Source organism: Globicephala melas, chromosome 10 (assembly GCF_963455315.2).
Source record: "Globicephala melas chromosome 10, mGloMel1.2, whole genome shotgun sequence".
Taxonomy (NCBI): domain Eukaryota; kingdom Metazoa; phylum Chordata; class Mammalia; order Artiodactyla; family Delphinidae; genus Globicephala; species Globicephala melas.
The window spans coordinates 92131120-92156409 of record NC_083323.1 but is presented as its reverse complement, the minus strand read 5'-3'; the positions used below and the strand labels follow the sequence as shown (position 1 = coordinate 92156409).

General features: G+C 47.1%; 1 protein-coding gene across 1 annotated transcript in view; it reads right to left on the bottom strand.

Annotated features, from left to right (window-relative positions):
* Window positions 1–913: 913 nt before the first annotated feature.
* GRIN2B (glutamate ionotropic receptor NMDA type subunit 2B) overlaps window positions 914–25290 on the bottom strand; it is a 425420-nt gene continuing 401043 nt past the window's right edge. The window contains exons 12-15 of the mRNA XM_030841308.2: window positions 21930–22090; window positions 19949–20136; window positions 17131–17369; window positions 914–14332 (exon numbers count right to left, since the gene is read on the bottom strand). Of these exons, the coding sequence (XP_030697168.2) occupies window positions 12428–14332; window positions 17131–17369; window positions 19949–20136; window positions 21930–22090 (2493 nt within the window). The 3' untranslated portion in view covers window positions 914–12427. The remainder of the gene's footprint in view (window positions 14333–17130; window positions 17370–19948; window positions 20137–21929; window positions 22091–25290) is intronic.

Below are 25290 nucleotides of genomic sequence, written 5' to 3'. Positions count from 1 at the left end.
CTCTGGTTTGAAAACGTTAAATACCACGCACACGTGCAAGCTCTGTGCTCTCTCAACTTCTCATTCTAACAACGTGTGTGCGGGTGTTTGGAGGGTGAGCTGCTCGGAGCTGACTTAGAACACAGAACACCTTGAGACCCTTCACCTGAGAATGAGAATGTAAGATGATGAGTGAAAGAGGGAAAACACGGCTGTAAGTGCCCTGGTTGTCTTCCAGTTGCATTCGCATGAAAGCAAGGGTATTTTTGCTATTTTATGTCTTAGTAAGAGTTCTGTCTGGATGCCTCTCTAGCCTCTTTGCTTCCTGCTGACGTGAAGTCTTGCTATCTTCTCTGCTCTTGACCCTGGGAGAAGAAAAATGATTGAATCTCCCAAGGTATGTTTGCCATTTCCGTCCCACTGAGGACAGACCTCTCCACCCCCGCGCATGGTGTTGTCAAGAGGAGATGTGGGTACCCATGGAGACGTAGTTATCTGAGCAGCAAGCCTGTCTGTCCTTGGAGAGCCTGGCTTCTACATCTCCATCCTCTTAGCACTGATCCACTAATGGGACATCAGAGGACCACATGGATTCCACAGGGCTCAGCAGGGACAGGCAGTAGGACAACCACGTGGTTGTTCCATTACAAAGAAATGCTCCCTTCATATAAAGCCTGGATGTTCCGTCAGACCTTGAGGTGTCAGCGATCCACAGGCTAGGAAGGGCAAAGCGAAAACACTGGCTCGAGAAACTGTAATTATGTCCATCCGGTTCCAAATGAACACTTTCATCTACCGAGAATGCAGCCCTGCTCCTCCGTAATATGACTGACAGTGGCACTGTGGGATCTAGTTGTTAGGAGTGAGTGAGTGAGTGAGTGTGTGTGTGTGTGAGTGTGTGTGTGTGTGTGTGTGTGTGTGTGTGTGTGTGAGATGTGTGTTGGGCAGGGGCACAAGCATGACAAAGAGGCCAAATTAGGTGTAGTCATGCTGTTCGAGTGAATCTGTGGAAGCATTAAGAGCACATCTCAGGCAGAGGCAGCATCGTGGCCTAGTCTCTGATTTTCAGATGGTCCTACGTCACAGCCAAAGGGAACATTAAAATAGCCCTTGATTTCAAAAGAAAATGATCAATGACAAAGTGTGACAATGACATTGGGCGGTAACTACAAAGACTGTTCCGTATAAGACTGAGGTTTCAGGCAGGCATGTTTTTGTTTTTCAAAAAAAAAAAAATGTCCCCTCTGGAAACAGGTAACATCCTTATCTAAGAGCAGCCGGCAGCCCAGCAAACTCCCATTCCCGGGGCCGCTTCCCCTGAGGCTTCGCTCCTGGCAGATCTCTGAGACTACGCGCCTCTTGATACAAGGAGGGGGATGGAGCCACAGCCCGGGGGCTTAGACTTCCTGTCACTCCCTCTCTGCCCAGGTGATGACCAGGGGCTCTCGGGGTGCTGTGGTCTGAAGGGCATAGCCTGAGGATGGGCTCAGGGCGGACCTGTGGCCGGACTCCCTGAGGACACCCGGGAAGTCACAGGTATGGTGGCATCCAGGCTCCTCCCTCACCCTGGGGCGGGCACAGTCACCGCTGAAGGCAGCCGCGATGGGGCTCTGGCTTTCCTGGCGCTGCCCTGGACGGCTGTTACCTGCCCTGGTATTTCCGGCATTGCATCAAACAACTCCCAGTCCACACGAGGGCAGGAAGGTGGCCCTCAGAAAGTGCTTCTGAACCTGCTGCAACTCAGGTTACAAGTGGAAATGGAAAATGAGAAGTGTAATTCTCTCTTCAGTCCAATTATGCCCAGAAAACGAGCTCCGAGTTTGAGTGAATGTTCACGCCCTGTGAAGGACTAAAGGGACAGACACCTGAAAGGTCATCAGCTTTGGGTCCTGCCCTTTCCCAAAGCTACCATCAACACCAGTAACCAGGGAGGGTCCCAGAGACGCAGGTGCAGCTCCTGGCTTTGTGACATGAAGGGGTGCTCTCCTCTAGACCCCCTGTACGCTCCCTTCCTCCTATGCTACCCTTCCTCTGCTTTTGTAAGTATTTGTAGGCCGAAAATTGGCATGAACACCTCATGGGTAAAGCTTCCTTCTGGATATATTCTGAGTTCCCTGGACATTTCTTCATTCCACTCGTCCGAGAGATTCAGGAATGTACCTCTTCACGAGGATGGCATCTCTACATCCTTCCACCAGCTATTCTCAGACTATTTGTTTCACTGGTTAAAAAAAAAAAAGTGTCCTAACATAATGAGCTGGATTTTGCTCTAAAACATTAACTATCCCTATTCCTTGCTGCAGGACTATCTAGATTTAATGGGATTTTTGAGAAGAACAATTCTCCCCCAGACTTACATTTTAATTTTCATTAGGGTGCTTCCCAAGTTGTCACAGTTTGCCCCATCTCGCCCATAATAATTCCTCTACCCGCTCCTGTCTCAATGAAGAATGGAGTTTGTTCGCTTTTTTGAAGAAGAGACTTGCCACTTCCTGTAACTTATTTGAGTTTGGTTCTCTATAGGATGCTTTAAATTAGCACACAGTGGCGGAAGATGCCTCCCACGGGAGAATAATTCACGTTCTATGACAAAATGAAAGTTACAGAGAAGGCTGGCCGGGAGAAGGGAACATGATCGGTTACCAGAGCAGCGTAAGTGGAAGGACAGAACCAGCTCTAAGAGTTTGTTTACGGGGACATCAGCAACGGACGCTGACCGGAATAGGAATAGGACAGATTGCCCAGTAGACCACCAAGGAGGTGAGGGAAGGCTGAACGGGGCTCAGAGACTAAAGTGACAGGAGGGCCATAAGGTCAGAGGTGATGTTGTCTCTTCCAATGCTATGAATCCCTTCACATTTAGAGAGAAAGGAGTCCTTTAGAAACTAGAATTCTCTCTAACCCAGCTCATTCAAATCCCAAGCTACTTTCGTTTGTGATATAAAGATCAGAAATAAAGTGCTTGATTACGTCAACTCTTGTCTACTCTTTGGGAGAAGTTGTCCTGTAGTCCAAGCCTCAGAAACGGTGAGAATCACACAGAGTCCAGGAAATATATATCATCAAGACACAGGTCGTGAGCTGCACAAACAGTTCCCCCAAGTCTGATCTAGCATAGATACAGAGGTGGAAAATACCAGGCGTGCAGCATTAATACATTGGTCCTAGTGGACCAGTGTTTGGGGTCCATAAGACTGTGTGATTAATGAGCCGGAACTGTGACAAGTTCTTTCTGGTATTGCAAGTGCTTAAAAAAAGGCTAGAGGTTACATCAAAGCCAGATGAATCCCAGCGTAGGTCAGGCTGTTAGAGACTCAGTCTGGACAGTGCAGTGTCTGGAGACAGGCTCCACTGAAAGCATCTGAAAAGCTCCTGGTACCTAACATTTGATCAATATCCTCCATGGTCTCTCCCTCTGTGACTGACAATATGTATACCTATTGCATGCCAAGGACACTCCACTAACCGTGAGACAGTCACAGCATAACTTTGAAGGACAAAGCAAAACTCAGAAAAATCCAAATCCCATCTGAAATAATAATTTACATGAGAATGTACACATGTCCTGTGTTGCAGTGACTGTTGGGAGCAGATGTACAGAGAGAAATGGGAAGGGACTCATCCTTAGGTTTTACTGCAGATTCAAGTATCCTGTGGGCAAAATAAAGTGACTCCTTTTCAATTACAATTTATAATAACATCAAATATTTTTCAGTACCTTCCATAAACAAGATGCACTGGTAGGTGCTACAGGAGATAAAAAGATGAATCAATGCATGACCCCTGACCACAAGGAGTTTATAATCTAGCAGGGGAGATGGATGTATAGCTAAATAACCATAAACAAGATGGTCCACGGTGGCTGCCACTAGACAGATTAAATTAAAGTGTTATGAGCATTCACAAAAGGCATATATATGGGGTTTTTTGGGGTGGCGGGGGATGGCAGATGAAGACAGTGGACATGATGGACCAGATGTTCTGGTCTTTGAAGACTTGTATTGAGGAAGATGGATATTAGGCAAGAAGGGAATGAGATGAGAGATCGGGGAGGCGAGAATTTGGGGCAAAGGGCGCAGTTTAAGGAAAGACAAAAGTGGGAGAACAAGTTAGTACAGGAAAGGAAAGGGACAAAAATGTGACTCCCCTGTTGTCTGGGCCGCAGGCAAACAGCAGGAAGTTATTCTTGCTGGTGGATTGTGGCAAATACAGCCCATCGAAGGGTCGTTTGTTTTGTTCTGAGTTGGAAAATGACATGATTTAATTTGTACTGAGCAAGTGATACTGATGAGAGTAGATTCAAATATAAAATGTTGGAACAGGGCTAAAGGACACAAATAATCCAGACTAGAGGGAAGGGCCTGAATGAGAAGACTTGGAAACTTTCAAGGTATGAGTTAACGGCTTTCCAGAGGATTAGATGTGCAGGATGAGGGAAATGAAGGAGGCAAAAGTGGCTGAAAGTCTTTAGTTTGGTGACAGAAAGAATCGCGGTACCATTAATCAAAGGGGGGCCTTGGTGATTATGTTGGTTTCCATTGGATATTTGACTCAACATGAAGTTAGTTGTCCAGGAAGTGGCTGGAAATACGTGCATTAAGGTGAAGTGAAAAGTTGGGTCCATAGGAGTGAAGATTTGGAATTCATCCTCATCCAGCGAGTCGCTGAAGTTGTGGAAAATGGAAATATTGCCACAGAAGCACAGAGGAAAGGAGAAGAGCGTCAAGCTCAGAACATCATGGCAAGTCGATGCTGAGGGGGCAGGATGGACAGCAGGAACCAGTGAGGGAACAGCGAGAGAGGACCAGAGGGCTGGGATCAAAACCAGAACGTGCTGCTACCCAGCAGTGGATCTAGGGTAGTATTCATGGTGCCGAAGAGCAGAACTTAAAAAAAAAAAAAAAAGATTACTGGATCTTGTAACAAGGAGTTCATTGGAATGCTGCCACTGAGTAGTTTCAGTAGAGTGGCAGGATGCAGCCCAATTTTAAAGGGTAAGTCATGAGCATTAACTGAGGAAATGAAGACAGAAAGGCGACCCTTTTGAGAAATTTGGAAGCGAAGAAAAGAAATGGAGATAGGACAGGAATTCAAGGGTCTAACTGGACTGAGAGAAGACTGGGATTTAGGGGCTGTTGTAGGACTTGTTTTTGGAGATGGTGGAGGGCTGAGGACTGTTTTTAGTGATGGTTGTAGGCAGATGTGTGGAAGGGATTAAAGATGCAACAGAATGAAGGGCTACTGGCTGGAGCGCCATAGAAGAGGTTGGGGGAGGGTATCAGAGTACGGGGAAGAGGGTCACCGAGTTGAGAGGGAGGATGGCGAAGATAAGTGAAGGATGGGAGAAATTTAAAGGTAGAGAGGAGAGGTCATGTGAGAATTTGCAAAATCAGGTGTCTTTTCTTAGTAATTCAGTAGGAAAGAGATGAGATGAAAATGAAAATAAAAAACAAATGAACAAACCCTTGGAGAATGTGACAGGGAGTCAACACTGGAGAATAAAAAAGATATCTGAGCTGGGTAGGGTTTAGGTGAGATTAAATGGATCCAATCTGTGCTCTTTGGCATAGGTTTTGACCTTCTGTTCTTGGCGATAGAGTGGATGTTGGGAGAATGGGAGACAGAGTTAGAAAAGCAAGGTAGGTGGGGTGAGAAGGCGAGAGGAAGAAGAGATTGCTGGTGAGGGCGTTGTTGATATGGGTGATCACAGGGTGAGACCAAGGAGGGAAGTAAATGAAATCAGAGGGGTTTATGGACCAGAACAACAGAGGGACCCTGAAGGAAGGCAGACAGGATACCGAAAACGCCAGGTCGTGGTCAGAGAGGGAATCTCACTGGGCGGCGGAATAATTCCAAAAGAAGGATTCAGGCGAGGCCACGACGGGGAGAGGTGAATCTCTGTAGTGTTTTTAAAATAATATAATGCATAATATCTTTGACTCACACCCTGGAGCCAGAAAAAATTAAACCTGCCTGTATAAATCTACCCAGTTATGCACACCTATTTATACATACATAATACATACATTTAAATATTGTATGCTTTTGCATTCGCATATTATATGTGAGTATAATATACTCCATTTTAAATTCTTTTATCTTCTTCACAGCACTAGCCCAGAGGCATGACATGTGTTCAGCAGACATTGGTTTAATTGAACTAACACATTTAACTAGAGCTTTTATTTTTTTCTCCTGCATATTACTGGAATCTGCTCTACCCCTAAATCACAACGCTAAGTTAATTACGAAAAAGAGAGTTCAGGTTTAAACTGAGGAGACCAAACCTTTAAAATAACAGTTTTATAATGGGCTTAGTGGTGTGTTTTTTCATTGTACCCTTAATCCTTGCAGTGAGTTTCATTTCTCTCACCTTTGCCAAAACACGAATTCTACACACAAGAGTCCCGAGGCTATGGGGAATTCTACTCCTCCGCTCTGTTTTCCACCCTTAGTTCTCATTAGGAGTCCTCACCCTCAGAATCACACCAGCAATTCTGTCGTAAAGCACAGAACAGAGCCAGAAACTCACTGCGATGGGCTCGGAGATGGATGCAAATGGACACACTGGCAGAGAAACCTGGATGATTTCTAACTCTGCCCACTTATTCCCAGTGCTGCTATCCGAACCCGTCACTCTCTCTCCTTTCTCCTTGCTTCAGCATTGTAAGTTAGAAGCCCCAAACTTAATTAATCTCTCCAAGACACGGAAAGAGCACTGATTTTCACTTAAGGTTTTGGGGGGCATTCTTTGCCATGAGAATAGATAGGTTTCTATGCTTTAAGTCAGAGGACCCACAGCAGCCCTGCGTGGTGATTGAGTCTGTGTGGTTGGAATGGGATGGAGGGGGGATATATGAAGATCTCTTGGGATTTTATACGGTACTGGAACCCCCAAACTAGAATGGAATCCTAGAACTAAACTATGATTAGAAGTTCTCAGACTGCCGAATCTACATTTTAGTGTTGTCCCAAACACCTGGTAGGTCTAAAAAAGAACTGCCCACCAGTTAAGTGGCACCTGGTAGTCCAGTAGCTTCCGTCAGTGTGTGCTGGGATCACCCGAGACCCCCTATGGAGGTGGGGAAGTGGAGAACATAGAACGACCCAGCTACACTGGAAGATTAATTGAACTGGGACAGAGGACAGACAATGACAGTAACTTTTTATTATCATAATTTGATCTTTCCAGTTGTCTACTCAGTTAACTTGCACCAGAGGAGAAACATCAGTGTTCCATTTTCTACAGAAGGAGTCAAAGCCCTTAAGCCGTCCTACAAGGTACAGATGTTAGAAATTCATAAACTACACACTCATGTGGCTGCTTAATGAAAATAATTCCCAGCTGGGAGTCCTAGTCCTGTGTCACACGAGCCTTCATAAAAGCAGGAGAAGGATGAGATGTTTTGAACGTCTTTACACCCTAGAACCTGTGTCTTTCCTCCCTCCTCTGTCACCCTTAGCATTCTTTGCGCTCTCCCTCTTCTCCTGTACTGTTACTTTATTTCCAGGAAAAGAAATGAGAACCCTAACGTAAGCTAGGTGTTTCAACGTCTAAGCTTCTAATATGGCTGAATACGGCACCCTTCCGGGGATGACTTTCATTTAAATGACAGATGAGCAGCTCGGGGCTAAAGGAATAGTTCTGTGTGGGAAGCCAGTAGTTGGAGTGAGGTGGGGAATGAAAAGGAAAGGTCTTCTCAGGACCTCTGAAGCCACACCATGGACCATATGCCATTTTTAAGTCCAGACTCATTCCAGGGTAACTGTCTGCCTTGAGCTGCTTCTCACCCATACAGAGTTCCTTAGACAGGAAGGAGAATCTCTTGACACTCAAGAATGAAACACTCCACCAAAGTACCTGGCAGAGTCTACTGAGCACACATTCCTTGTATGGCTTTGGGCTCAGAGAGCACAGAAGGTATGGCCACAATATCTAGAAATGCCTAATGCGTTCATCCTTAGCACTGCAGCTGCATCATTTATGCACACATCTGAATCATTCCTAACACACCAAACAGACACACACAGGCTGTCAAGCAGAGACAGGGCTTTTTGAAAGAGATGGGAATTAAAAGAATAAAGTGAGTTCTGGAATAGCTTTTTCCAAAGGTTATTGCCCAGACAATCTGGTTATGCTGTCCCTAAACCTTGAACTAAGTAAAAACCAAACCAAAAAACAAACAACAAACAAAAAACACCAAGAAACCCTAGCTCTTAAATGAGATGTGCAGGTGACCAGCACGCTGCGTTTTGGTAACACAGTTTCTTCACCTCCCATGCAGAGAATTCACCCTTGGGCAACTTCTGATGGCCATGGAAGACTGGGCGGGTGATATTCCCTTAATTTTCTAGACGACTCCTATTTTATCACATTACACATGCGTTTTGGCACGACTGACACCACCGACATTGAATGGAATCATTTGGGATTTTTTTCTCCCTCAGTCACAATATGGCTGTGGCCAGCAGAGGGGAATCCGTACCAAGGCCGTTTCCCACGTTCTGGCTGAAGAAACACAGTGACATACTTTGAAATTACAAGATCCACTGTACATGCGTCACTCTGAAGGGTGTGCACACTCTTGACTCAGGCAAGTTCAAGGGTCAGATTACCTGAAGTTGGTAGAAATGCTGAGATTTAAGCATGGCCACCGAAAGGAGTGATATAGGACCACACCCAGCGACTCACTTCCACAGTGGAAGGGAATGATTAGAGGACACGAAAGATAGAAAGCACGGACTCCGAAGAAAGTCGGAACCATTAGCGCTCCCAAGGGTGTCTGTGGAACGTCACAGTTTGGACAGACTGTGTCTTTGTCCAGACCCATCTGTGGAAGAGATGGGGCTGAGAGCTGCATTCATCCTCATGCATTTTTCCTGGCTTCTTCTTTTGCAATGAAGTTAACATCTAGAACTTGGCCTGGCTCAGCCTTCCTTTCTTTAAGCTTTCTTGAGCAGGCCATGAATATCTTATTTGGTCTCAATTCATACATTCAGTTGAAGAGAAGTGACCAACGGGGGCCAAAGAGGGGTTTAGAGAAATGGAATTACCCAGCTGACAGCTCTTGATGATGGCAGGATAGGACAAAAGATGTAATGTAATATCTCAGCTAAATGGATTTGGAAATGTCATCTGGTGGTAAAGAGAGAGAGAGGCTGCCACCCTTCACAAAGCCAAGGGTCCAGTGAAAGAAATTCTACTTGTCTGGTTAACCCCAGGTCGGGTTCTGAATACCTGGCTCGAGGCAAATAGCACCTTCCTGACAGCAGAAGCAAGGACAAGGCGAATATAAAGTCACTACTGGCGCTGTCCCTCCTGTGCTCACCCTTCTACCGCTAAACCCAACTTCCGAGACCTTCCTAAGAGAACCCTCTGCCCGCTGAGCTTTGAGTAGAGCCGGTAAGCTTTTCTGGAAAAGCACGCTCATTTGTAAGACACGCATCCAGGGCTACCTCCCTGTAACCAGATAGCACGTGCTTCAAGAAAGGAGACCTCGTGGGAAGTTTCTGGGCGTGCTTGCAGAGGAATGGAGGGGGTCGCGGAGAGGGCTGGAGCCCAGGTAGTAGGAAGAAAAGAGTCCGAGTGACTGAGGTGCTTGTTAAACATGAGAGGGGGCTGTGGGGAGATTTCTTAAGACTGAGTCTCCTGAAGCTCAGCTTACGGTTGATTTGACCTCAATTCTGGTTTAAGCCCTTTGGGGAATCTTTCCCACCCTCGGTGCCGACAGGGAAGATATGACGCCACCAGCTTGACTTTGCACAGATGCTGGTGATCTACGGTCTCCCTGGAAGATAGGAGCTGGGCCTGCGGTTTGCCCAGGCCGACAGGCATGACTACTTCTCGCAGGCCAACGAGAAGACTGGTGAGGTGGGAGGTGGAACACGCAGCCCTTCCCTGGCTTAGTCACCACGGTGGCCTCCATTCCCCTTCACTGTTCTCCGGACACCCCGAAACGAAAGCCATACAAAACAATTCCCCCGAAATGGAAAACGAAAGCCCGTAACAAAACACTTCTTCCCCCTTCATTCCCATCCCGACCCCGCTCCCTCCGGCCAACACCCTGAATACTCACGAGAGAACACTTTATCTATACAAAATTAATTAGAAAACAAAATATTTACATATGAAATAAACACCATCTTGATTTCTGTCACCAGCGGAGACGCCAGAGCCCCCTTTGTTCTAGATTGCTGTTCGCTAGGTTAGTTGGTTTGGTTTCTTTTTATTTGAAAGGGATGAGGTAAGAGGAAGAGTGAGGGACGAGCCCCTGACCTGGGACAGAGTCGGGGCAAAGAATGCTTGACGGCCCTTCGCCTTCTTCCTCCTGGAGATGTCTCACGCCCTCTGTCCTCTCTCTCCAAGGTCCTTCCTTGAATCTAAGGTAAAGCACTCCGTGCTCCTCTCTCCAAATCTGTGAGAGGTTCAGCCCCTTGCCCCCAGGTTTGTTTTAGAAAGAAAACAAAGCTTTACAAGGCCTTCGGTTGGCTTGAAAATGAAAGATACTGAGGTAAGAATCAAGGAGGAGAGCGGGGGCGGCAGTCAAGGGCTGGGGGGTGAGGAAGGGCGGTGAGTTGGGGCGGGTGGGACCTGAAGAGACATGGCAGCTTCCTTCCAGAGGAGGATGAGCACCTTTCTGGTTTATGTGTCCTGTGTGCGACACGGAGACCCTGCAGCCAAGCCTCCAAACGGACCTGGCTCTTTGGCTGCCACCCTGGGTAAGGGGACGATGGCAGGACAGTGGAACTGACCCACGGAACACGCCTACCCCAAGTTTCAGGACTGGCAGTGACAAGTATTCGTTTCCCTTCTCAAGTTTCCAACTCTGAGTGAAGGGGGTATCACATCTGCCAGTGCCCTCATCTATCTATATATATATATATTATTCTTTATTCTTTATCTGGGAGGGGAAGGAGGTGTTGCAGGAAGGTGGAGGGGTTTCTACAGAGAGTGTCCACACTGGGTTCAGCGTCACATCCTCAGGGAGCCAGACCCAATGGGGTAGCGGGGGAGTCCCTTCTCGCCTCCCATCCCCGCTTCCGAACCTCTTCCCTTCCCTCCACTGTTTCCCGAGCTGTACTCGTGGAGCGAGCTCGTGCCTCTTCACTGGCTGTGCCGTATCGGTTGTGGCCAATTCAGGGGGGTAACAAGCCTGCTCTCCTAGCTCCAGGTTAAGTAAGAAGGGATCAAAGCATTGAAAACATCCCCCTCTCTCACTTACCCGACCACAAATGACCCCCCTGTCCTTCAAAGCCTTACTTAGCTCCTCCCCACAAACTGGCCAGAGGAGGGTCCAAAAAGCTCAGACGAGCTTTGTACAATCTTCTGCCCTCACGTACGGGCCAAAAGAATCCTGGCTGCTTCTACTTCCCTTTAGCCTTCCTGGAAAGTTCTTGGCCAAAACTGGTGGAATGTATTGGCAACCACGGAGGAATTATTTTTGTACGTTGCCCTTGTAGGACTGTTCACCCACGTTTTTGTCTAGACCACAGGAACTTCTCCGTCAAGAACTTCCATTCTTTTCATTTGGGAAGGGTCAAGGGGAGAGACAGCCAAAATTCAGGTAACACAGGCCCCTCTCTGTTTGTATATAAGCCAAAACAAGCCCGGTGCTTGTTGAAAGAAACAACATCATGAGGCAAGGTTGCCTTCTCCGCATGAAAAGGCCTGATGACAGGCGTGTACAGACAACACGTGTGCAAGTGTATATAGACACACATGCACACACAGTCCCTCCTTCCTTGCCTCTAATGCACCATGAAACACTGCTCTGATGTACTTTCCATCATCCGTCAATGACCTTTCATTCCAGTTCACTACCAGCTAAGTCTCATGGAATTGAAGCAAACTTTTTTTTTTTTTGGCTTATATAGAAACACACGTGGCTTCCCACCCTCTGCCTGGCGTACGATCCCCAAACACACGCCATCTAAGCAACAAGAATTTAGCAAAAGCCTCTGTTCATTCACAGGCAGTAATGCTAAAGGCGCTTATTGGGGCGCTGTGCTTCCTCACCTAAACGTAAAGGTCAGTTCGGGGAGAGCTATCCTGCGCTCCCGCGGCCTCCTCCCGCTTCTCCGTGCTTCCCTCGAAGTGCGTGGCAAAGAGTCCTTCCACGCTAGGAGGAAGCTCGTGTGGGGCCACTTCCTTCAACCACTCCGCCCTCGCCGGCTGAGCGAGCCCACCGTATCCTCTCGCGGGAACTGGGAACTGGAAGGATGGACAGACCGGGAAGGAGGAGGGGACTGGAAAGGGAGCAGAGATGGTTCTGGTCACCAGGGTCGCCCTCAGAAGGAATCAGAACTCCAGGATCCCATAAATAAATGAAAACGACAAGAAAGGAGCAAATGGGAACCAAGTTCACCCCCGTCACCCTCTGTGACATGCGCACCACACGTCCACAGCCCCGACCCTCCCGTACCCACCTTCGCCTCTCTCTTCCCTCACTCAGACATCAGACTCAATACTAGACAGTTTCTCATACACATGCCCATTGCTGGAGCCATTGAAAGCCCTGGGGTTTTTGTTGTTAGGCACACAGGGGTTGGACTGGTTCCCTATACAGATGTCTTTCTGGAAACGGCCTGGTACAGCCCCGTGCAGGGCCGACACCACCGGCTTGTTGGTGACAAGGGCACGGAAGTCCGGCCTGGCCTTCGGCACCCCTGCCACCGTGGGCTGCCTGAAGAAGTAGGATTTGCTGCCGTGGAGCAAGCACTGGTCGTCCCCGAAAGTGGGGATGAAAGGGTTCTGCGTGACCCGGTCGGGGTAGAGCGACTTGCTGAGCATGTAGCTGCCGCCGCCGCCGCCGCTGCCGCTGCCGCCGCTGCCGCCGCCGCCGCCGCTGCCGGGGTTGCCATGGTTGCCGTGGTGGTGATGTCCCGCGGCCGGCGCCGCCGCCTTGCCGTTGCCGAAAGCGCTCTCGCCCGCCGGCATCTCAAACATGTGCGCGTAGGGACTGCCGTCCAGGAAGCGGCCCTTGTCTTTCAGGCTCACGCTGCGCGGGGCCAGGGCGGCCTCCTCCTTCTGCAGGTCCACGAAGGTGTCGTAGGAGTGCTGGCGCCGCAGCTTGTTCCGGGTCTTCTTCTGCGCCTTGGAGTTGGTCGGGCTCTGGGGGTACTTGGCGGCGGGCGCGCTGGACGGCATGGCCACCGGGGCGGCCGGCTGCTCCAGCTCCTGCAGGGAGCTGTCCTCGCTGATGTCGTACAGCTTGCCGGCCTTCTTGCACGCCTCGCAGCGGATGCACGCCTGCCGGCCCGAGTTCTGCCCGGGCACCGCGCTTGAGTAGTTGTGCAGCTTGGACGGGCAGCTGCGGCAGAAGTTACCCCCGGAGCGTTCCTCCCAGTCCACGCTGGTCAGGTTCTTCTCCCAGGGGGCCGGGACCCCACCGACTCCGCCGTGCTTGTCAGCCGGCCCGTGCTTGAGGTGCGACCGGTTGGTGCAGGGCCCTCCTCCGCCCACCGAGTCGCGCTTGAAGTCCTCGCCGCGCTCCTTGTAGATGTCGGTCAGGTCCACGTGCTCCCAGTGCGGCGAGGTCTCCTTGGTGCGGAACTGGTCCAGGTAGAAGTCCCGCAGCCCCTCCTTGTCCCTGAAGTAGCGCTTGTGGTCGGGGGAGCGGGGCGGCCGGCGGCGGTAGGCCAGCTCGATCTCGTCGAACTCACGGCGGGACTTGGCCGAGGCCGGCCGCTTCTTCAGGCTGTCCTTGTACTGCTGCTTCCGCCTCTTGGCCGCGTTGCCCTCGATGTTGCCGTAGGTGACCGTATGCGTGGAGATGTCCGACACGTCGGAGCGGATAAGGTCGTCGTGGCCGCCGTAGCGGTCGCTCTTGAACGAGAACTTGCCGTACAGGTCGCTGAGCTGGCTGTGCTTGGAGGAGGGGAGGCCGATGTCCAGGGGCTTCTTGCCGAGGGACCTGGGCTGCGTGGTGAAGGGCGGGTTGTCGCAGTCATAGAGCCCGTCGATGGAGCTGGTGCTGCCGATGCTGTGCGGCCGGTGGTGGGGGTCCTGGTACGCGTTGCTGTCCTTCAGCTGCAGGTTGCCGAAAGTCCTCTCCACCTCGCTGATGTAGTCGCTGAAGAGGTTCTCCTCGCAGGGCGGGTTGTTGTAGGATTTGCAGTCAGAGTGCGTGAAGCTGCGGCGGTGCTCGGAGATGTCGTAGACGGACGACTCGCGGCGGATGAAGTCCAGGGCGCTCTGTGGGGAGCCGTTCACGCCGGACAGGTTGGCCATGTTCTTGGCCGTGCGGAGAAGACGCAGGATGTTGGAGTGTGTGTTGTTCATGGTTGCGGTGGGGGAATTCATCACGGATTGGCGCTCCTCGATGGCCACCCCGTGGATGCAGCTGTAGATACCCTGGAGGGAGGATGGGACCGGTTAGGTCTCCGGCGAGGCAGGAAGTGACCATAAACAGCACCCCCCAACCAACCCACCACTGACTGCCCAAGTGGATGAGAAAAGTCAGAGCGGACATGAAAGGGATGGTCTTACACACTCACAGAAACATATGGCTAGAAGCTTGCCTGCCTTATCCCCCTGCATTTAGCAAGTCGCATCACGAGCTGGCGGCCTGGTGATCCAGAGGGAACACGGCTACACCGAGTGACTTGAACAAATGGATTCGAATTGCAAGACAGGACATTCTTGCCTCAACTCCACTACTGACTCGAATTGATTTTCCTTTCCGTGCTGAGGTTTTTGTGTCTCAAAAATGAGGCCATGATATCGACTGATAGCAAAAAATATTGTCAGCCTTCTGGAAATCAGTAGCAATGCTCTACAGATGCTGGGGCTTCTCAGGCCTGGCTGGTCACCCTTGGCTGGCAGTAAAGTGCGGCAGAGCCCAGGCGCTCACAACTGCCACTCTTTCCCGGCTCTGACAAACTTTGAGCAGCTTTTAGGATTTTGGTCACCAAATCACAACTGAGCAATTCTCTTCTTAAGCCAAGCGTGAACCAAATTCACAGAGATAGTCAGGCAGCCCTGGGGTCAAAGAGGGATTTTTCTCCTGCTGTGCCCTATACCAGGGCAGGAAGGACCTGGGACAGATATCCCAGTACTAAATACGAATAAAGAATGCCCTTGTTGGGGAGACGGAGGTGGGGGAGGGATGGATTGGGAGTTTGGGGTTAGCAGATGCAAACTAGTATATATAGGACGGATTAAACAACAAGGTCCTACTGCAGAGCACGGGGAACTACATTCAGTAGGCTGTGATAAACCATAATGGAAAAAAACTATGAAAAAGAGTGTATATATATGTATAACTGAATCACTTCGCTGTGCAGCAGAAATTAACACAACACTGCAAATTAACTCTACTTCAAGAAAATAAATAAATAAATAAAAGAATCTTGTGGAATCCTCTCCTTTATTCTCTCCTTAGCTCCTGGTTTCCTCCTTATAGTTTCTCACTCAGTTACTCTGATCATAAATAATGAATACCTTAACAAATTAGTATTGACTGAGAACTCCCTGTGTGCGGCTCCTTGTGCAGAGCCCTGAAGAACACCGTCCAGGAGAGGGAAAGGCTTGGGCTCAAGTCTAAAGTCAGGCCAACCTCCTGCCAGTCTCTTGCCCCCTGCCTTGAAAGGTGGACACATTTGGAATTTTTCTGCCTGGCAAGGGAAGGTCTCTGCAGAGGAGGTTGTTTGAACTGTATCTTTAAAACTAGGGGGATAAATTTGGAAAGGGGCTGTCCCAATGGAGGGGCACGAGAGGAGAGAAGATTAGAAAGGAGAATGGCAAGGCTTCCCTGGTGGCGCAGCGGTTGAGAGTCCGCCTGCCGATGCAGGAGACACGGGTTCGTGCCCCGGTCCAGGAGGATCCCACATGCCGCGGAGCGGCTGGGCCCCTGAGCCATGGCCGCTGAGCCTGCGCTGTGCTCCGCAACAGAGAGGCCACAGCAGTGAGAGGCCCGCATACCACAAAAAAAAAAAGAAAGGAGAATGGCAGTTACATGGGAAAGAAGGAAGATTTGCATATGATAAGCCTCAGTTTCCCTGAGGCAGCAGTGAGATAAGAGATCTTTAAGAGAAGGTTCCTCTACTTTCCTTCTCAGGCCTCCTTTCTAACCCTTCTTGATTATGGCCAGGAGAAAATGCACTTTTCCTCTACAGAGCCATTGATTATGTCGAGGGGCTACAAATGGGATTTCTATTACAGGTTCCCCCCACTGCTGCCATCCCCCTCTCTGGAGAGGTCTTGGGAAGGGCCACGCAGTGCAACCTCCTGCTCCCAGGTAACTGAATGGCCTGCAGCAACTCACAGCCAGAGAGGACACTTTCTCTATCAACTAAAATACTACAGGAAATGATCAAAAGATGAAACAATTTAATGAGTACTCCATTTTCTCATATAATTCCATTAGAGACAAAGTTGGTTATTTATGTCTGAAGCCTAGACCTCTATTTGAAGAGGACATTTGAGTTCACCTCTCATGAATGAATCCCATAACTTTATTAACAAATTCAAAAGAAGTCTTTTTTTTTTCTTTTTTTTTAGCTCTTCCCTGTGACCCTCTGTTCATATTCAAAACTGTGTTCAAAATCTCATTCTGGACTAGACACACAGAAGAGCACTAAATAAAGAACGACTTGAGTTATACTCTTGCTCCAATTAAGGAAGTTTCTGGAATGCAAATTTCTTACAGCTCAGGACTTATTTCTGAAGGCTCTGTTAAGCTCTTTAACTCCCCAAACTCACACATGGTTAAAACATAGAGTAGGACGGTGAAATAACCAACAGTATACCTTTGGATGTCAGAGTAAGAGAGATATATTTCATGATCTAAATAGAAATGTGATTTTTTTAAAAGGATTAAATGATTAATCCAACCTCTGCAGAATTAACTAATGGTGATGAAAGGCATCTGGGAAAAGGCCAAATGTTTCATTCTGATAGATCTGCCAGTTCTTATGGAGAACCAAATGCCCAAACCCCACACAGAAATCTGTTTCTTGAAGGAAAAACTGCATCACCTGTTTTTTTGAGCCACTTGAAATGATGTCATCCCCCCCCCTCCGGGGAAATGTACATGATGTGGCTTCTCGCTTTAGCAGCCTCGGGCTGCAGTCAGTGCCCTCCTGGCTCTCCGTGCTCTGCACAGCGAGCTGTCTTTCCCAAGCTCCAAGCACCTGAATCAAAGCACTTACTCTGCTGATGGAGAAGACCATGCCAGGCTTGCCAGAACACACACCCATAAAGCAGTGCCTGAACTGCCAATAGAAGAGGTGTTCGCAAATGAAGGTGATGAGGCTGAGAGCCATGGCGGCCCCCAGCATGTAGAAGACGCCCGCCATGTTGTCAATGTCCAGCTGGCTGCTCATGACCTCGTTCTTCTCATTGTGGCAGATGCCCGTGAGCCACAGAGCTTCCAGCTCCTCCATCTCCCCTGGCGGCGGGACGGGAAGGAGAACAGGCAGAGAGAGGAGAGAGGGCAGGAGTAGAGAGAGGGGGCGAGAGGGGTGTTGGGGAAAGGAGAGGAAAACATGCGAGAGAAAGAGAGAAGGAGACATAAAGAAAGAAAACCAACAGAGAAAGTTAGGATTTTATTAAATACCGTTATGTAGTAACTTATCGATGTATTTAGGTATTCAGTGAAAACGATAATGTGGATACCACCGGTGACACAAAGACAGGAGACACCACCTCTGTGCCCCATGACTTACCCAGTGTAAACTGGTGTATAAACAATCAGTATGACAAGCTATATGCAGGTCACAAGAGCTGCCTGAATTAGAGTGATTTTGCAGATGGGTGGCCAGTGGGTTTTCATGAGGATGTAGGACTTGGAGGTGGGCATGGTGAATGGGTGAATTTTAATTTATATTGCACAAAAAGGCACTCCAGGCAGCAGAAATAGCATGATCAAGGGGAGGAAGGTAGAAAATCACAAGGCGTATTTGGGAAAGGCAGGCAGAACGAGTCAGAGTAACAGTAGGCAAAGGAAGCTGAATACAAAAGGTTGATGCAAGATGGCCGAGGGCCCGAGTATCAGACTAAAGCACTTTGAACTTTTTCTTGCTGTTGTTGTAGACAGTGAGGAACAACGTAACCGAACAAGCGATTCAGAAAATTGCTCTCAAAATATATGCAAAGCAGATTGGGTCGGGGGGAGGAGAGACAGAGACATATCGGCAGAGAGATTGATTGATTCCCTAGAGGTCCTCAGACTTCCTGATCTCTTGTTGAAAATACAAATGTTCACAGTAAAAGGGAGGAAGCTGCAGTAAAATGACACCACCCAGTTCGGACCTGCCTCCTTTTAACGCTGCTTAAGGAAGTTTTGATTAATTTAAGTCATGCCAGGTTACAATAACCGTGATCCACTTCAGTGGATACTAGGAATTAGCAAGGTAGAAATCGTAGACAAAAGGAAAATGACAGACACCATATGCCCGAGAATGCATCTAATTCCAGAGAAGCGAAAATCTGAAAATCTCATGAAGAAAACTGCCTGTTCCAGTAGTTCCAGTTTGGTTCAAAATGTGAACCTTGTCTGAATAATCTGACCGAAGCCCTGGCAACTTCTGCAAATCATCTCTATGGCTACACTTCCTCGTGGATAGAGGCCCCGTTATTGCCTTTAAGTGACAGCTGCATTACAATGACAGAAACTCTTATACCAAAATGGCTCGTAACCCTCCACCTGGAACCCCCCTCCTCTTTCCAATGTTAATCAAATCACTTTTTACTCATTTCTTGGATCAAAGTATGATTTTCCTAACTAGGGAACAACTGACTTCACCCAGAGTCTGACAATCTCCCTGTGCTCCTCTGCTTCTTCTTGCATCCCTAACAGCAAAGATTCTGCAGACAGAACTTAGGGAACCGCTTGGTTGATGGCCTGTGAGGCCAAGTAGAGTCAGGCTGCTCATCCGTAACTGGATTAGCTTCTGTGAGACGAACAGGAGGAGTAGGTGCTTTAGACAATAAAGTGAAGAGGGATGCGGAAGGCGTGAGTGTAATGAAACAGGAGATGAGATTTCCTCAAAACAAGCTGTCTGCTCAGTCTGCTGCGAGAATCACTCTGGGGGGTGAGTGCCTTCCGGTGTCTGTCTCTGAGGACCCTGGCCCTGCTTCCTCCCTCTTCCAGAGGGAAAAGCAAGATGGGAGAGGGAAGGATGAGCAGATGCCCACGTGTGGATGTCTCTGCCCTTTCTCTGGGCCCAGAGAGAGCAGAGACCTTTCCAAAATCCCATCCACTGCTCTGGCCACATGTGAGAAGACTGGGGAACTTCTGATCCCAGCCCCTCTTACTTTATCCCTGAGGGTTTGATCATACCCTGCAATCCTGAAACACACCTCCTTGACTGACTAATCCTCTCCCCCAAATTTCACCCTGGGTTGGATTGTATAACCACGCCCCACTGCCCCCCGCAGTTCCTTTGTTGAAGTCCTAACTCCCAGTACCTTGAGATGTGACTTTATTTGGAAGTAGGGTAATTGCAGATGTAACTGGTTAAGGTGAGATCACCTGGATACAGTGGGCTCCTAATCCAATATAACTGGCATCCTTAAAAAGGGAGGGAATCAGACATAGACACGTACAGAGGGAAAACATGCACACAGGGAGAAAGCCATGTGAACATGAAGGCAGAGCAGGGGTGATGTGTCTACAAGCCAAGGAACCCTGTAGATTGCCAGCAAACCACGATGAGCTTAGGGCAGAGGCATGGAGCGGATTCTCCCTCGAGTCCCTCATTAGGAACCAAAGCCGACACTTTGATCTTAGGGTTCAGGCCTCCAGAACCTTGAGCCAAATGTCTGTTGTTTAAGTCACTCAGTTTGTGGTACTTTGCTACAAAGCGTTAGGAAACTAATAACATACACCCTCCAAATCTCCTAGTATACTGTGAAATGCTTTTCTGGAAATGCAGAGGTTAGAGGGATGAGGAAGGAAGAAGGGTTGATGTTTCGGACTGGCCATCGGGAGAGGCCAAAGAGGCACTGTCCCTTTCTTTAACTCACCATCTCCGAAGAGCTGCAGGATAGCAAGGTCCACCTGGCGCTTCCATCCAGAATCCTTTTGGATGGCAATGCCATAACCAGTGGAAGCAAAGACCTTCCCGCTGCCAATGGTCACCAGCTTGCAGCCTTCGTCTCTGCCTGCCATGTAGTTCAGCACTGCTGCATCGTAGATGAAGGCATCCAGTTTCCTGTGCGAGAAAGAAACAAACAAAGCAAGTCCAGTGGAGGAATTTTAGTACAAAACTACCACTGGGGTCATTAATAGGAAGCAGTAGGGCTCCAGCAGACTATGGGGGGAAGTGGCTCAAAGTAAGGCTCAAGGTGGAACTCGGCCAGAAACTAAAGCCTAAATCCCAGGCTGTTCTTTGTGCGATTTCAGGTTGACAGGAGGAGTTCTCTCCCTCCCACTGGGAATGATGAGAATGTAAGCTGGGCCTGAAGCCAACTCATAAGCTGTGTCTGAAAGGAGAAGGAGTAAAAAGGAATCAATAAAAATAATAACAGAAATAATGAAAAGGAACCATCACAATGATCACAGCAAATAGCATGGGTTAGACTTCTATACCATTTTTCATTTCTCCGTTCGTTACAGTCTGGAGTGGGGTAAGTGTAGGTAGACGTGTAGCACTAGATGGGCAATGCTTTGTTTGCAGTCAGAAGGGTTTCAATATTCTGTTTTGCAGCGCAAGGAGAGAAGTGAGTCATTGGGGTGGTGGCAGCACAAGCTCGTGTCAAGAGCCAATGTGTGAAACCACAAGCCAATGCAGAATGCAGGAGAAGTCAGAGGTCTCAGATTCCCAAACATATGAGAATCTCATTGTACATACTGTGCTTTTCAAGGAAAGAATATACAGGGAAGGGGATAAAGCTAGCGGCGGGGTCAAGAAGGTATAGGTCAGTATTTAAACACATCAAAGGGGGAAGCAGAAATTGATATATTCATATATGTAGTAGAGAGGTCTGCAAGAAAGAAAGGCAGCCATCATCCTCTTCACTTTTACAAGTTAAGTTAGCTTTACTCCTCCTTAAGAAAAAAGAAATCCTTTCTGGCATGATAAGACACAGAACATTTTTTCAAAAGGCCTCTGAGTAACCTTTAGGAGGAGTGTCCATCAAAAAGCCAAAGTTCTGATTGACAACTGTGATTGTACCAGGGACCAGACTGCCCAGACTAGTCCACCCCAAACTCAAATCCCATCTTCTGAAATCTGCCGTGACTTCATAATGATAAGACAGAGTCTAACAGTATTTAAGTAAACATGCATCTGGGTGGTTCTTCCAGAACCAGAGCCACCAGGAGGTCTAAGTGTTGTTAGTTAAGCTACAACACAGGAAATCAGCTACGAGGCCCCAGGACCTTCAAATTCCAACAACTCTCATGGTCAATTGTCTGTCTTACTCTGCAGCTGTGGCTTCTGAAGGCCAAATGAATGAATGTGGCTGAGATTATGCAAGCAAACCTATTTGCAGTTCATGAGCTCCTTTTAGTGAATGAACTGAGATTACAGAGCTGGAGCAAAGAATGCCAATTTTGTTGGAATTGGAGATCGGTTAACACATTCTTACTGTGTGTTGTCTAAAAACTTTTACCCTTTCATTGTTTATTTCTCCCTGTCCGTAAGACACCAAAATCATCATTTTCACCTTTTGGTCAACAGGTCTTTATTTCGTGTGTAACGTGTGAACTTTAGCCTTGACTCTCCCCTTTGACTTTTACATCTATTACATTCTTGTTTCATGTTTACATTAATGCAAGTAGAATAGAGTTTATTAAAAATACATAGAAGTGAATAATAGCATAGGGACCTCTGTGCACTGGCCTGAATTACACTGTCACTTTAACTCGGAGGTCCACAAAGAGCAAATGCAGCCTGCTTTCCTTTAACGTGGCGTGGCACCAAACATGGCACATCTGATTCCACGTATGTTTCATAAACGTGAGCAACGTATCAAAGGTTCTGAGCTTGGAAGCAGTTCTTACCCTGTTTTCAGGGAGAGCAGTGCATCGTCCACGCCCCTCTGGTTGAACTTCCCCATGTAGGCGTGCATTTCCGCATAGTTGTTGCGAATGTTCCTCTCCGTGCTGCCGTTGGGCACAGTGCCAAAGCGGAAAGGGGGTGAGAAGTCATTAGGTCTCTGGAACTGGAGAGAGAGAGAGAGAGAGAGAGAGAGAGAGAATAATATGAGGACTTCAGAAAATGTGAAGAGATATTACGTTAGCATTAGTGGATTTATCATGGAAGGGACAAACAAAAGTTCACCAAATACATTAGACCTCACTCAGGAGCAGCAATTGCTATCTGAAAGTGAACTTCAATTCAACTCAATTTATTCCACGTTGTTGAGAGCTTTCTATCTGCCCACCCTTGACTTGCATCTGTAACACTTGTGTGCTGCATTTATGCACACTGCACAGAACCAGGGATGATGGAAATGTGCTATTAGCTTAACTGCAGTGGGCTGGTTACCTTTATTTCTGAAAATTGTGTGAAATCTGCTTGCAGGCCCCTTCATTGCACTATCAAGGCTATAGGACCTTAGTGAGGTAAGCTACAACATACTCCTGAAAATCACTTGTTGGACAGCAAATATGTTCTGCTAAGTTTTCTCTTGACCTTGCTTGATGCTTTAAAAGCCCATGTTTACCCTACATGAGTTGTAGGATAAATTGTAAAAGCAAATGCAATTTTAATTATGTTCCCTCTCGTGTTTAAGAACTGAGTGTGGATTACCAGGGCTTAGCATCACAAAGTGAAATCTCTTGGATTTTCACCCCTATGACATCAGCTTTATTTCTGGCCATTGCCCTGCAATGAGCAAGTCTTTATGTTGCTTCCTGAACACACAATTCATTCACTTGTACCTTCACAGCCTCATGGAGTCTGTTCCCTCAGCATGAACTCACCTTTCTCCCCGGGCCAATTCATGTCCTTCACCTCAACATGTAACTCAAAGCAATTTCTTCAGGACAATTTCTATGAGTTCTTCCTTCCATCAAGTCTACCCAACAGTGACCCACCAGTACTCTGTGTTCTTGGTTTAGATCATAATTAATACTACTAATTCATTTACTTTCTAAATGAGCTGGCTAAGTTCTGAGAGCTAGTCTCTGATGTAGTCATGAAGCTCTAGATTGAGACAGATATGGACTGAAGAGCAGCTCTGCCACTTACTACTGTGTGACGTGGGGCAAGTAACAGGAGTTCTCTGTGCATCATTTCCTCATATGTAATAAGGAGACAATAATGTCTACTTTTCAAGATCGTTGTGTGTTGTATTAAATGACACAATGTACAAGAAGTGCATGGCACAGCATCTTGCACACAGCAAGTGCTCAGAGAAGACCCCTTATATTATTTTAAATTCATGTCTATATTCTGCATTCCCTAGTAAACTTCATACTTCCTAAGTTTCTCATTCTATTAGAACAGCAACGATCAGATGGAATGTGACCAGAGTGTGTGGTCATATGTGCTGTGCCTTGGTATAGGAAAGACAATCTGGATATTTGAAGTCCACTTGGTTTCAATACTATACCATTTACTGTGGAGATACATTTGAAAATCTAACTCAGGAGTACTCTGAAGCTTTGGAGCTGTCTGGGCTTCAAGCCATTCTCCTTTCTCCCTCCCTTGACCTGAGACACTCAAGAGCTTCTCAGAATATGGGGATTTCATGGACCATAAAATGTCACAGCACCAGGAACCATAAATGCCATCTTCATTGCTTAAAGTTGGCCATAGTTAAAAGTAAGGTCATGCAGTGGTGTTCGTTAGGTAATCTGAGACGCATCAAAAGACCACTACTTTCTGACTTACCGTGGTGCTTTTTGCCATTAAGAGTTTCTGTTTAATTATTTTTAAACAGGTTGTGATTTTTAAGTGAAAAAAAAAAACACTATAAAAGAGTCAAAGAATTTTAGAGTTGGATGAGCCACTCAAGGTTAACTAGTCCAAACCTTTCATTTTACAGATGAAGACAGAGGCCCACAGAGGACAAGCAATTTGCTCAATGTCCCACAGCAGCAGTGATGGCTAACATTATCAGGAATCAGCTGGCTTAATTAATAGTATTCCTCATGGTCCCCAGCAGATAACAAGCTTAAAGTAAACAGGGATACGTTTTGTTGGAAAAGACAGAATGCTGTGCATAGAACTGTCAATTATAACACTTCAGATGTTTGAAAAAAGGTATCCCCCAATCAAAAGTAGAGTAGATACCATGGCAGGCAGCAGTATAACCAGATGAGCTCCCTTTAATCAGTAATTCCCCACTTTGCTAGGACAATGACAACTGATGCTCACAGGGTCCAAATACTAGGGTCCGAAGTATTTTCTGAAACATCAATGAAAATTGAAATCATGTCCAGTACAATTCTCGTATAAATTTTTATGTTCTAGTTGTTTTGAAAATCGGCAATCCACGTAAGGTAGATACAATAATTTTTCTTAATTAAAATTTTTTTATTTAAGTATAATTGATTTATAGTGTTGTGTTAATTTCTGCTGTACAGCAAAGTGACTCAGTTATACAAATATATATTATTTTTCATATTCTTTTCCATTATGGTTTGTAACAGGCCATTGAATATAGGTCCCTGCGCTATACAGTAGGGCCTTGTTGTTTATCCATTCTATATATATAATAGTTTTCATCTGCTAATCCCAAACTCCCAATCCTTCCCCTGCCCCCCGCCTCTGCCTTCCCCTTGGCAACCACAAATCTGTTCTCTATAGATACAACAATTTTTGATTAACCAAATGGAATGTGATACCCAGAGTGCCTCACGTCCTGATGAAGCTAAATTATGGAAAGTTTCCATACTACTCTTAATTAACTTTAATTTCTAAGTTTTCTTTAGATTTCTAGATGCTGTTTTATAACTATATCTTTGAATACATAAATACTAAAGAAATAATAAAGGACCTAGAATAGCCAAGATGACCTTGAAGAAGAAGAACAAAGTTGAAAGACTTATACTACCTGACTTCAAGACTTTAAAGCTGTAGTAATCATGACAGTGGGATATTAGCATAGAGAGAGTGAAGAGATTATGGGACCAGAATGGAGTGCCCCCAACAGACCAACACACGTATGGTGCAAAGGTGATTCGGGACAGATAGGACAGTCTTCAACCAGTGGTGTCAGAACAGCTAGCTATTCATATGCAAAAAAACCTTCATCCCATACCTCACAAGATATATAGAAATTAACACAAAGTAGATCATATATCTAAATACAAATCCTAAAATTATAACATTTCCAGGAGAAAATATAGGAGAAAGGTTTTGTCACCCTGAGTTAGACAAAGGTTTCTTAGATATGACACCAAAGTACAATCC